Source organism: Rhea americana, unplaced genomic scaffold (assembly GCF_003343005.1).
Source record: "Rhea americana isolate MKP2758 unplaced genomic scaffold, rheAme1 scaffold_186, whole genome shotgun sequence".
In the NCBI taxonomy this organism is placed as follows: Eukaryota; Metazoa; Chordata; class Aves; order Rheiformes; family Rheidae; genus Rhea; species Rhea americana.
Window position 1 is genome coordinate 275,771 of NW_028185994.1, and position 14,330 is coordinate 290,100.

At 40.0% G+C, this 14,330-nt stretch overlaps 1 protein-coding gene across 1 annotated transcript in view; it reads left to right on the forward strand.

The window, feature by feature from the left end:
* CLTA (clathrin light chain A) overlaps positions 1-14,084 on the forward strand; it is a 25,127-nt gene extending 11,043 nt beyond the window's left edge. Inside the window, exons 2-5 of the mRNA XM_085302141.1 lie at positions 6,619-6,732; positions 8,585-8,702; positions 9,739-9,850; positions 13,641-14,084. Of these exons, the coding sequence (XP_085158267.1) occupies positions 6,619-6,732; positions 8,585-8,702; positions 9,739-9,850; positions 13,641-13,812 (516 nt within the window). The 3' untranslated portion in view covers positions 13,813-14,084. The remainder of the gene's footprint in view (positions 1-6,618; positions 6,733-8,584; positions 8,703-9,738; positions 9,851-13,640) is intronic.
* The last annotated feature ends 246 nt before the right edge of the window (positions 14,085-14,330 follow it).

A 14,330-nucleotide genomic window follows, 5' to 3' on the forward strand; every position in this document is an offset into this window, starting at 1 on the left:
GGCGCCGCCCGGTGCCCGGGCCGCCGTGGAGGCGGGCGGCCCGCACCGCAGCCTGAACGCGTGCTCGGGGGGGGGGCTGGTGTGGCTTCCCCTGCGCCGCTTTCGTTTGCTCCCCGGTGACCTTCGTACCAAATCTTAGCAGCCAAACGCCGCGGGATTTGTGCGTTTGCAGAGGAGAGCGGCTGGACACATGGGGGGCGGGGGATTTTGGTGTGTGTAGCTGTAACCAAAGCAGTGCTGAGAGGTTGCAGAGGGCTGGGTTTTTTTAATTGGAGCCCAGATGAAAATGTGGGTTGATGCTGATCTTAACTGAGGCTTCTGACAGACTTGGCTTGTTGCTGTCTCTGGGTCTGTAGGAGCATGTTTTACCCTAGTACAGATTGTTTTATTATTTAGTGAAGCTGCTACTAAATTGAATAACTTTGCTCCCCAGTTCAGTCTCTTTAAAACTAGGCCTTCGGTGATCTTCAAAATTAMAAGCTACTGCAATATGCGAGGGTCCGAGTGCATAATGTCTCTTGGGATAAAGTATAACTGGATTAAATGAAAGACTTGAGGATTCCGATCTAGTGCTTGACTAGCTGTAGTGCAGCCATTCGTAAGGTCCAGATGGTGCAGACTCCATGCCTGTCTTAATAAGGGAGGTTTGTGTGAGAGCTGCTTCTTCAAGAACTTGGAACTTGAGAATAGTGATTATTAAAACACTGTCCTGTTTTGATATCAGACACAGCCTGCCCTAGGTATTTTAGCTGTAAGGCAGAAATAGAGGTGGTAGAAATCTCTTCTCTTACTTTCAGAACCCTTAAACATTTCTTTATGAAGTTTTAGGTCTTACATAGTATTTAGTGTTTCAGAGTGTGTTTATTTTAATTATAAAACAGCTGTTTGAGAACTGACCTCTGCAGGGAAACTTTTACTTTGATATTTCCCAGTAGACTGCTAGAACTCATCCAGTCCATATCTTCCCTACATGCAAGAAATAATGCCATTGCAGTATGATTCCTAGTCAAAAACTCAGCTTCTTAAATACTTCCAAATTGGCTGGATGTGTAAAGACAATTTTCAGGCTTTGTGTTTTAAGAGTTCACAAGTCTTTTAAGGTCACTTGGCATGGAAGGCCAAACTCTTACTGGAAAACTTTTGCCAGAAAGTAAGCCATAAAAATATGGGTGTAATAATTTGGTCTGTGGACCTGGAAGTGCTAATGTGATCTGTATGTCCTCTTGCTTTCTGGCATGCGTATGAGTTGTGATCTGACCAGTTTAACAGGGATGGCATGTAGTGCTTGTGGACTTGTGGTGGTCTCATTTGTTTGCAGAGCATCTGTTTGTTCAACCGTAGGAGCCTGCACTTCCTAAAAAAATGGAACATAATACATGGTGACGTGAGAACTAATAACTTCTGCAGCTCTGTCTCTTTGAGATTTCTTGTGATCTGATCACATCTTAAACATGACAGCAGTACTTAGAATATATTAGCTAAATTGTATACTTAATAGGTGAATGTAAGTTTCTTCTTGGGCTGGTCTGTATAAATCCGTAAGTATTCTGGCCAAAGATTTGTGGATTTACTTTTTTTAAGCCTTAACCTTTTTGATCTCCCTGGTGGATAAGCTTCCTTTTTAAACACCAGAGCAAAAGTAATAGCTCAGGCAGCTCTAAAATGAGGTTTGAAGATTTTAATTTCAAATGAGAAGAAGTCACCAACTTCTTAAAAGAAGACCATAACCCAGAAGGCTATATTATGTAAATTAGAATCCTGTTCAAGCTTCTGGTGTATGTGAAAACTAATTGTAGTTTCCCTTAAAAGATGAAGCATAATCATTAATTTGGAAGATGGGAAATACTGTATGGAGCAATATAGCACTAATACCTGGTTATTAGTATTGTGATCTATTTTAGTGGATCCCCTTTCCTGTCATAAATTCATGCCTGCATTTATTTTTATCTTCTCCAATCTTACAATATCAAGTCTTTAAGTTTTAGCAGGTCACTTGCTATGTGTTCTTAGCAAGCCTGAATGAGTCCAGTTTGAAGTGTCTGGCAGTTAAGAAACTTAATTGCATTTAGTGTGTGTCCATAAACCATAACAGCTTGTAACATTTATTAGCCTTGCAGAGACTGAATATCAATTGGTTTAAAAACATTATTAGGATAAAATTGTTTCTTCCTGTCTCTCTAGTTGATACCACAGATAGAACAAATTATTTGTTACTGAGCGCTGATGCTCTTCCTTAACCCTTTGAACAGTTACTGCCCTGAGTTTTCCTGTGTAGTCGTTACCTTAAGACTTCAAAGCACCATAACGTAACACTGAAAAGGGTGGTAAACTTAAAAGGCTGTCATCTGTTCAGGTTGCTATCTTTGTGATAGTACACTATTTACAAAGCTCGTGATAAGAAATCGTATTTTGTCCTTTACAACAGAATACTACATGTTTTGCTAAGTTGCAGAAGTTGTCATGGCGTAGCATTATTGCAAATCCTTGGGAGGTGGTGAGGCTAGTACAGGCCTATGGAGTTATAGTGCAAATGAGAGGACTAATGACTTTTTTTTCTTTTTTTGTGAGGAGGATATTACAATAGAATTAGAACTAGGACACAGGAAATAAGCACTCTTTTTGATCTGTAAGCCTTTAGTTAGCATGTGGACTTGACAGTGAATGTGTAACTAGAAAAACTCATTTCTTCTCCACAATTTTTTTTAGATTGTAATGCAAGAAACTCTGAACAAGACTTTTCTGTGATCCTATGATGAATATTAGGTAGGTGTAGGGAAAGTTTTTTGGTTTCCCCAAAGAAAAAGGAGCAACGTAGAGCTCTGCCTCCAGTGGCAAATTGACTCAACTATATATCAGAATATATTAGGCTTGCTTAAATTTTTCTGTTAGAATTGTAGCTACTACTTTATTTGAAGTAGAGGTGAAGAAGTGGAGTACTCAATGTTTAAAAGAATACTTAAAAGTACTTTATAAAATGTACTGTGTTTATGTATGGTCATGTAGAAGTTCACTTCTCCTGTGGGCAGGATAGTCCAGAGCATAGCTGAATAGGAAAAATTCAGGCGGAACTAATCTGTGGGGTAGAAAATGGTTGAGCTTACACTACAGCCAGCAGCTTGCAGAGATAACACTTCTAAATCTTCTGATAGCCCTCTTATCTGCTGCATTGAGAGCATAATTTTCAAAGAGCTTACAAGCAGGCATTGACAAACTTTATGCCAGATAGTACAGAGCCTGGTATTACTGCAGAGATTTGCCTTCAGAGTAGCTGGACATCACTGCAATGAGCCTCTGGCAGCTTACTGATTGTTCAAATTCAATATGAACACTTCTCTCAAAGGGGAAGACATGTCAACTCTAAAAGAAGCAATTGGCTAAAATTGTGATGTATAGTCTTGGAACTAATCTCTAGTTCCTGCATACTAGAAAGAGTGCACCTGCTGAAGGAATAACATGTTTCCAAATCCAGTGTTGTCTGATTGGACTGCCCAGTTCTTGAAGTCATATCAGCTTCCTTGGCCTTACTTTCAGCTGGAGTGTTTACTTGGCAAATCCATTGTATATTGAGTCTATGACTGAAGGACTGAAGCAGGGGAGCTGCTGCTGTATTTATCTTGAAGCTACCTAGCTCTTCAGTAAGCTATGCTGTGGGTGGAAGGCACTGCTTGTTGATGTCTGTTCCTAGCAGGCTTGAGTGCCCTGTCTCTCCTGCATATGTGGGTAGCTGATAGAGCTTATGCCCTCACCTCTCTTCAGTCTCACCACCAGACTGAAGACTAGCTGGTTCCTGTGTTAAAGTTGAATAGTCTATTGTCAACATGTTACAGAAGCTTTTGGATGTTTAGATATGCTTTGTGTAACGGTATCCTTAGCAATAAAGCTTTATCTCAAGGACCCTAGATCTTTCAGAGTTCATAAGCAAAATGGAGGAATATGGGGCATTTCTAACTATAGCAGTTCTGAAAGCACGGTATTAACTTCAGCAATTTCAAGATGTGATACTGTGACAGAATTGGGTAGACTGATGCCAGTAAAGAACTCTCATTGTTCTTGGCTCATGAAAACACAGTGATAGTGGCAAAAGTATTTAGGCTTTTTCTGTGGGAAGTCAGACACAAGTGCAGGTGAAAGCCTGCGACACAGCTCGCTTTGATTACTGAGGTGGAGGCTGGCAAACAGATAATTATTCTAGACACGGTAATGAATTACCATGACTGGAGAGTTAAAATGAGAGAATATTTGACTGTTGGTGCAGTTCCTGTTAAGGTTCTTGCATAGGCGTGTTGCAGTGCGTCAGTAAAGTGCTTTTTCCTCTTCTGCTTGCAGTATGCTCTGTCAGCATGCTGACTCTGCATTTTAATCACAAGTTCTAGAAAGCTCAAAACAGGTGGGAACCTTATATTAACATTAAACCTTCTGATTCTGTTGTTCCCTGAAAAAACTTAGCCTTTTGCTGGTTAGTGAGTGCTTCCATACAGARGACAAGTAGTCCTGACACAGATACATCTCTATCTCAGCCATGGCTCCCAGCCAAAACAGTTATTCCTTGCAGTTTTGACTACCAGCCTGAATACTGAAGATCTTAATGATGAGCTTTTCTTCACTGATGTCGTAAGAAAATATCTGTATTACTGCAGCTCTTGGAAGATTCTTCAGGACTGATTGGCCCTCCAAGCTAGCTGATCAGTTGGTGCTTCCCAAGGAGTCTATCTCATGAAATAAAACTTCACTCCTCCTTCTGGAGCTCAGAACAACCTCTTTTGGGGAGTGGAATGAGATATTCGAAGACTAGCTTTTATTGAGTGTTGTAGCAGTAAACTTCAATCTCTAGATCCTGCGGAATGATCCTTACGTTCTCCTCTTCCAGGACAGAGAGAATGGACAGCTGGCTTATTCAAGCTGTTAATACCTGTAGGATTTATAGGGTGCAGCTTAGCTTTAACTCCAGCCCTGTCAAAAAGAGGCCAACTGTGGCAGTATATATAGATGGATAAACACTAATTCTTAATATGCTTAAGCTGAAGGTGAGTAAAATGTAAGCATGTTTCTTTTATGAGCTTTATTTTCACTAGACTTGTTTAGTAGTAGAACTGTTARTTGTAGCTGTAGTTGCTGAAGTCAGTGTAGGTACAATGGTAGCTACAAATCAGCTTTGAGGAGACTTCCAGCTTGGTGTTAATGATGTACAAGGTAACTGTTGTGAAGCAGACGGGTGCTCTTGCCTTCATGCGCTTCTTATACCTGTTCTTTTTGGCTCCTGCAGCTTGCAGTGAACTTGCAAGCAAATAGAGTAGCTGTCATCTTTCAGATACAGGAACATAGTTAGAAAATACTAGCCTCCTGTAGCCTAAAAGCTAGCTTTTTTTTCCTAACTCATCCATGTACTTGAATTGAGTCTCTCCTCTCCTGAACCCAGTAAGTATGTTTTTGGGGACTACTATCTTAAAACTTAACTRTCATATTTGAATTAACATCTTTCAGGTCCTCTGCCCCATTGGCTGAATGACTGCTACTGGCTTATGGAAAGGGGATTGCTGTTGCTTAACCTACTTTCCTGATAAAGGACTAAGGAGAGCTTCCCATGTCAGCAACAGTGTCCTGATGTTAGGGCATTTGTAGCCATACAGAAGAGTTAGAGGATACAGGAGTGGAATATGCTTAGCTTCAAATGAAGTAACTGCCGTACTTGAGTATTTTCCTGATGCAAAATGCTTGCCTTTGTTTACTATTGGGTGACCTTGGTACAATCTCAGCTTTCACTGAAGAGTGTTTTAGTGCGGCAGAAATGCTTCTGTATCAATTTACCCATGATAGTGTTACAGGTGAGGCAAAGCTGTTAGTGAGGAGACTAGCACACCGCCCAGGCAGATGATACACAACACTTTCTCAAAATGATGTATTGCTGAGGTTTAGCTGTTCTTGGAAATATTGATGCCTCCTGCATTTCTTGGGGAACTTGAAGTTTCACAGACTTGATGTTTATTTCATAGCTGACAGATGTTCCCTGCTGCTCACTTCTAATAAGATGAAATCCCAAACCACTAAGACTCTGTGACAGATTGCCATCTAATTCCTGTTCCTGAGGCTCTACTGCCAGTGTCTCTTTGGAGGGAATAATGTTGTAGCCAAGTCAGGGAACAGGAAAGTATCCAAGATGTCACCATAGAAGGTAGCTGAAAGGTGTTTTTGCTAGAAATGTTAGTCACAGCTTTTGAGCTGATTAGGAATTAGGAGATAACCAAAGTATGATAAACATTACTAAGGGCTGTCCTACAGGGTTTTAGTCTTCCATGTAGAGACAAAAAACACTGAAAGACATACTTCCTGACTTACAAAAGGCTATCTAACATTCAGCTTCCAGGACARGGAGGAGGAGGTGGGAATAATCTGAGAGTACTGATGTGGTAGCTTTGTATGAGCTCTGATGTTCATCTGGCCTGCAGCCAGATTTCATGGGGAAGAAATGAATTTGTAGTACTGGTTCTGAAGAATGATGGTTTGCTTGTCTCTGCATAAGACAACTGGTAACTGTTGGAAAAGCTCAGAAATAAGGAAGTTACCCTGCAAGCTCTAAAGTAAGAATCACTTGCATAACTCTTATTTTAGATACTATGATAAAGCTTTCCAAACAAGTTATTTTGGTCAGTAAATCTGACTGCTTTTGTCAAATCACTAAACTATAATCGCTTCTTTACAGATGTTGATGGAGTGGTGAATGGAGATATCTACAAGGTAAGGCAGAAGTATTTTGTACTTAGAATGTGCTGTTATACTGTACTATAACTTTAATCTAAACAAGTACTTTCAATGACTTGTCGCTAGTGTATTTGGGTCTCATTGTCTCATCTGTGAAGAGGAATTTCTGTTATCTCATCTCAAAGCTATTAATGCTTCTAATAAACCCCTCCTTTGAACTCAAATGCAACTTAGAGCAGCAATCAGTTTTGAATTATGAGTTCCTAGGATATAACCACTGAGGGCTGATTGTCAGGTTCTGTGGTATGGCTAATTTTGTGGTATGAAAGGAATTCTGAATGCTTAGTTCCTAAAATGCTTATCCAGTAGGGATAAATCATGTATCGTGCTTGTCTTACTGAATACTGTTTTTTAAATTATTATTTTATTTTTTTATTTTTTATTATTATTTTTTAAGGAGCTAACTGATAGAAAACATTTTATGGCATTTTATCCATATTTTATGATGACAGAGTTGTGTAAAATTGAACTGGTGGATTAACTGTCATTGTATGAAAGCATTTTGATCAGGCAGAGTATAATAAATGAAGAAGGTGCTGCCTTCATCCACAGTACTGGTACAGCAGTATACTGAGGTGGTCACTGTAGGTGATTTTAACACCAGTTTGGCCATGGCATTGTCATTGTGTGGTATGAGGCTGTTTGCATGAATGATTGGGAAGAAGGTAGCATAGGAGCTACTCCTCCATAACGTTTGAAGTAAACATGAAACTGGAATAATTTTCATTACTATTAGTATTGTTTTAGCCTCGCTTTTGAGAGGTGATAGGAAAACTATTTTACTGGTACTTTGTGCCTTACTGTGCAACAAATGGTGGATGAAATGTCTTGATTCTGACCAGTTGCTGCTTTTGTTTGATAGACATTCCTTAATGAGGAAGAACAGATTGAAAGTGTTATACATAATTTTTCCTTTAATTACTGTAACTGGTTTGCCTCTGGAAGTCTGGTATGTCTGTGTAGTCTTTGGACTGAATGTGATTTCTGGCAGTGTTACGCCAGTTTAGCTCTTTCTCCTTGCATTGTTTCCTCACTACAAGGGTTGTAGGAAGTCCGAAGAGCAACAGGACACAACTAAATCTGCTATCAGCTGTAATCCAACTGATACTGTCTGGAGTGGGATTTTTTTCTAGGCGTGTTGGGAGTGGATGAGCTAATAAATTGTTGGAAATAGTGTGTTGTGAGTGGCACGTATTACTACATTCAGCAAATTCGGGAGTCGGGTACACTAACAATAGCCCTATTAGTTCCATGTCTTTATTGTGTGGTAAAATATGTCTCAGTATGTGCACAGTTTTGAAGCTTCAGTGCTGAGCTGCATCTTGTGTTTTAAGCTGCTTACAGCAATCCAAATTATGTAATGTCTTTACAGGAAGTTGGCTTTTAAGGTTTGCAAATTTCTCTTAAGTAGACAAAAGTTACGGAGAACAGCTATAAATTCCTGGGCAAAATAACAAAAGTTTCAAAAGATTTATTTTTCATAGCCAATATTTAAGATCAGTTGAACTAAACAACCTCTGAGCCTGCAGCTGCATACTAAAGAACTGTCTTCTACTTGCTTCACGTTTAAAGCTCTGGTATAGTTAGACTTCCCAGTCAGCTTGAAATTGTGTTTGTTCTCAGGTTGCCAAAGACAGCCTTCTGTTAATTTACTTAACTTCTGGGTATTTTGTAGTCAAAATGTTTCATCTTAATAGTAAAAATGCATTTTAACACTGGGTGAGTTTCCGTGCTTAGTTCAAATAGTGTCTAATTTTATATTGCTTGCAGGCAGATAGTTGCAATGTACAGTTGTAATGTATAAATAACATTCATATTTTTCTTTAAGGAGAGTAATGGGCCAACAGACTGCTATGCTGCCATATCACAAGTAGATCGACTGCAGTCCGAACCAGAGAGTATTCGTAAGTGGAGAGAGGAGCAAAAGGAACGCCTGGAGCAGCTTGGTAAGGAGGGTGTTTGCAGTAGTAACTCTTGCTTGTGACTCACTTGTAAGTGACAACTTAAGCAGTTGGACTTCCCAAAACTATGGCTTCTAGCTCTTGGGAGTCTAACCCACTGCTTCAGCAGTGAGCTTGGAGGAAGTTGAGTCTTCTAATAAGAAGACTGTTGATGTATGAGTGAGCAAGCAGATGGCTATGTGAACACTGATCCAAGAAACTTGCCATGTACTTACCTATAAGCTGTTCCTCAATCCTAAATAGAAAGTGAACTGTGTTTATCAGCAGAAATGAGTGTGTAAGTACAGCAACTGTCAGCTTTATTTTTCCAAGGATAAAGATTGCTTATACTATAATTGCTGAGGCCATTTGTTACCACGTGAATCTTAATCTACTAGTTAAAATAGGTAATGGACTTAAGTAATGTACTGAGGATAGTTGTTATCAAATGCAGTGATATCTACCCTTGGACTGCTCCAGGAACTCTACAAACTGTCCTGCTTTTTATTTAAATGAGGGAAGTGGTTTTGCTTGATATTGTTAGAACCTAACTTTCAGTATATTATCATTCTGGATATAGTTGAGTGTGGTGCTCTTTTCCTGTGCTGATTACTGCATGAAGGTTTGTCCTGAACTGTTGATGAGACAGGCCTAAAAGCATACTGAGTGCCAGACCTTCCCTTATTCTCTCTAAGCACAAAGGCTTTACTGAACTTTGTTCTCATGATAGGATAGCAAACTGACTTTCTCTTTTGTAACAATTTGCAGGCCCAGAGTTACTGAATGAGTAGTCTACAGCTGCTTGGCCTAAACTGAAGTGAGCTGTCTCAGTTAGTAGCACAGGCGTTTTGATTAGCTAATGCTCTGAGAGTTCACAGTGTTTAGTTTTAATGGCCTGAATCAGTAAACCTCTTAACCCTTATCAGAGTCGATCAAGTGACTCTCTGCACTAGAGTAGTTAGAACCCAGAGCCATCAGCTGAAATGTTTTCAAGACCCAAGTGGAGCAAACATGACTGACAAACCAGTTTTTGAATCTTCAGATGCTAACTCACGAAAGCAGGAGGCGGAATGGAAAGAGAAAGCAATAAAGGAGCTGGAGGAGTGGTATGCAAGGCAAGATGAAAAGCTCCAGAAAACAAAAGCCAGCAACAGGTAAAGTTCATTCGCTGTTTGAAGAGGTACAAAAATGGCTATGGTGGTAGTGGAAGAGAAAGTTTAGAATACTTCCAGCATTTCCAAAGGAACTGGTGTTTCAGATCTGTGAAGAGGGATAGGTCTCCAGGGGAATATTAGACGATGGTTTTTCTTAGAGCTGTATTAAATGTTTAAGGGTAGTTGGTGAAAGCATGAAGTAATTCTGGCTTTTACTGACAGTTCCTTAAGATGCAAGGCTTAAAATTGGCCAGAATAGGCTAATTATTCTGCCTACTTGTTTACATACTTCCAGCTGTACAGGTTCTAGTTGCTATCTTTACACGTGGAAGTGGCCTTCTGGTTAGCCTCTGCCGCAAGTTATTTCATCAGATACTATAAAATCTTTGGCCACTTTGTATGGAAATGCTTGAGGAATATCCTGGTTCTGTTCTGCCAGTGCAGAACTAAGTGCTGGCTGTATCTAAGCCACTAAATGTAGTGTTTGAATTGGCTCATTACAAGCTATGGAGCTGAAAATGATAAGAAATTGAAGTTTAATAAATTCTTAGACTTTCTTAGACTCCCTGAAGGATTTTGACTTCGAGTTATATAAAGGTAAATATGATAATGTTGACTTAATACTACTTAGATCTCCACTTCTGACATACAGTTTCCAGTGCCATTCTCTCCAAGTGATCATTAGGCTTACCTTATACTTTGGGAGACCACAGAACTTGAGCTGGACTATATTTCTGAAACACTTTTTTCTCACTTAACTTGGCCAACAGGTTTGTCTTGAGTAGACAGAGTTCTAGCAGAGTTCTAGCTCAATGAGGCAAGGAAAAAAAGGAAGTGAAGACTTCTGCAAGATATTTTACTGGGTGTGCAAAGTTAATGTCTGATACAGTCTAATGGCGCACTTGTGGATAGTGGACAAAATACATGATGCCACTATAGTTTTGTCTTGATCAGTGTTTGAACTCAGGTGATTAATTCTGGAGCAGGGCCAGTGTACCAAGAGCTGCTGTTACAGAAATAGTATTACTCTAAGGAAGTTATTGGTATTCTCAGCCTAGTGAGATTTTTCTCTTAACTAGTCTCTTTTCACCGGGAGGAGAGTAATCTAATGCTGGCACTGGGATTCGAGTCTTCATCTAGCTGATCTCAGCTAAGAAGGATGTAGTGTATGTCTTATGTTGCTCCTCTGAGTCGGTGACTTAATTGCTATGTGCCATCTTGTAGCTGCTTTCATAGATTGCTATGTGCCATCTTGTAGCTGCTTTCATAGATGATAGGTGATATGCAAGGTTAATGTACCTACTAAAATTGTCTTCAGCTGCGTTCCTCACTTCTTAACCTTATTTCTTTTTTCCTGCCTGCTTGCCTACCTGTTGGACAACTTGCTACCTAGGGTGGCAGATGAAGCTTTCTACAAACAACCCTTCGCTGACGTGATTGGTTATGTGTATGTTGATTAACTACTAATTCTCTTTTTAACGTCCTCATTATCTAGTTGACTAGCAGAAAGTGTTAAATATCTGAAGGTGATCTCTGCTGAATACTTGATGCCAATATTAATGTAGGTAAACAGCCATTACTTTTTGAACTAACTCTAATCTACAGTTTTAAGTGCAATTTTCCTGCAAGGATGCCTTATGCTGCATGATAACCATTCCTTTCAAGTTATGCCATGTAGTATGCATACCTGCATACTGATGTTAGTACTGTGATTTTAGTAGTGACTTCAGTGGTCTGTAGAAGATTATAGAAGTTAGAGTTGTTTCTAGGACAGTGAAGACTCTTCTACAAGATGCCTTACTGGGCGTGCAAGTTAATATCTGATGCAGTCTCAGGAGGGTGCTGCATCTAATCTTAGTTGCCTGCATAGAGAAGAAGAATGTATATTCTACATTCTTGTGATGGATACTGAACTTCTGACCTGCACTGCTTTGCCCATATAGTCAGAAATATTTGAGCAAGCTGTGCAGATAAATCTCTGCAAGCAAAGGAAACCGGAAAGGTATCACCTGCTGTAAGTCAGGGCAGAAGAGGCTCCTATAAACTTTAGGATAGTATTAGTGAACAAATTAAAAGAGTGAAGGAAGATGGCATTAACAAATCAACATTAGCTGACAGCAGAACATCTAGGAGCACTTCCAAGTAGACCTATTGCCAACCTAAAGGACTAATGAGAATACACTTTCAAGGCAGAGACTTTCAAGCCTCRAGGAGTTCTCTAGTTTCTGTGGGCTGGAAGGATTGCAGTGTTCATTGGCTTGTTCATGCATCTTAGTTTCTTCCCTTAATTTGTAGAGTGGAATTAAAAGATGCCCGTATCACAGATTCTAAGTTGACACCTTCTAAAAGGTGTGTACTTGTGAGCCATGTGAGCCATGATGTGACTTTGAATGAATTAATATTGAAGGTTCTGTGTGGAATTCATTGCCCAACTGTAGGTGGATGTAAAGCAAGACTTGTGAAATGTGGGATTTACAGGTGGTGTTTGACTTTGTTCTGAAGTCTCTTGGAGCTGGCTTTGACAAACTTTCCAGTAAAACCTTTATTTTTGTATAGCCAGTGCATTTGTGCAGCGTTAGTGCTGCATAATAAAACCGGCAGCATATTTCCTTGATGTAGGCCAAGCTACTAGTGCATGTTCAGCTAGCTAATCATCTGCATTAAACTCATTCTCATTTTCTATATCTGACTTAAACTTTCTCCTTGTTTCTTTTCTTCTCTTCACTTTTAAGCACAAACATAAATCATCCTTGCTACAGCCTAGAACAGTTAAGTAAAAATCTTCACTGCCCCTTAAGTGTCATGTCATATGAAGTAGCAGTGTTGTAGTGATCCTTGTCTTCAGTGGTGTCTGTAACCTAATCATCCCTGTGAACAGTGCCGAATACTCATGGGAGAGTCATCTTCACTGCTTTTTCTGTACTGCTTGTTGGAGTAGATGGATTTGGTTTGATCTTTTGGTGCTTACAGCTCTTGCCCTCAGTTCATGTAAACTAGATGCTGGAGTGTTACACATGCATTGAAACAATGCTGTTGGCAGCATAGCAATGCCAGAAGGATGCTACTGGGAAGCCACTGGTACCAACTCATACGTAATAGGTGGAGGGGAACCCACCGCCTTCGAATATCTTTAAGGGTGAGAGCAGGGGAGATGTTTATCCTGTTAGCTGACCTCAAACTAATCATCCCCTCTGTCAGCATATGCTTTGTTAGTCTGTAGCACCTACAGACATAGAATTCTTGACTTAAATTTATTTTGATACATGCTGCTTCACTACAGCATTGGGAATCATCAGCAAATAGTTTTATGATGTCCTGTTGGCCTTGTGGCTGGTACAAATCCTCAAATAGAATCTCTTGTAAGAAATGCTGCAGGGAGTTGTAAATTTTGAGTAGACATATATCCAAAGCAAAATAGTAAGTGTCAGAAGCTTAAATAATTAAGACTTGAGCATCGCTCTATAAATAAAATGCCTACATCAAAGTGCCTTAGTTGTTGGCAGCTTGTGTGCTGCCTCCTGTAGGCAAAGACTGGGTAACTGCTCTTGAAACCAAACACCTGTATTCCAACATTTTACATAGCAATCCTCTCTACTGCTTGTGCATAGCATATTACTGCAACCTACTTTCATCTCCAGGGTTGGGGCAGTGGGAGTGTGAGTAGCCATAATGTCCAGCAGCTGTCAGGTCACATTTCTTACAAAACATGCCAAATCAGCTTCATCCTGTAAGAGGGAAGGAATGCCTCATAAGTTGGGCGTTAACACAAGATGCATTGCATTACTTTTAGGGCAGCTGAAGAAGCCTTTGTGAATGATGCAGAAGACATTTTTCCAGGCACTGAGTGGGAACGTGTGGCTCAGCTCTGTGACTTTAATCCAAAGTCTAGTAAGCAGGCTAAAGACGTGTCCCGCATGCGCTCAGTCCTCATCTCACTCAAGCAGGCTCCACTGGTTCGCTGAAGGAAAGCAYAATGGAAACACTACAAATGCAATATCTTAACCTTCTTCAGAGAAGCGTGTTTGCAGAAATTGGATTAATTGTTTCAGTGTTTTTTTTGGACCAAACCTCATGATGTATCTAAAGCTGATCATTGTTTGATTGCATGTTCTTCCTCATATTTCCTTCCTGTGTCTGAAATGGGAATACCTCCAGATTTGTAGTCTCTGTGCTGTTGTGCACTGAGATATCACTTCAACATTTACTGATATTAAAGATCTGTTAAACAGCAAAATGTGTTGACTTGGATGAATTGAGAAGGTCTCTTGCTCCTCTTCCACTGAGTGCTGGAGGTGGGCGAGCAAACATTTCCTTTAGTTGTTAGTGATTTCACCTTGCTGGTGAATGACCAGCCCGCAATGCTTTTGTTCTTTCAGAGGCAGTCCTGCTTGTCTCTAAGCTTTCTTAAAGCTCTTGAGAGCTTTAGTTAAAACTGCTTTCCTGTCCGATTTGTTACATAAGACAGAAGCTCTCTGAAGTG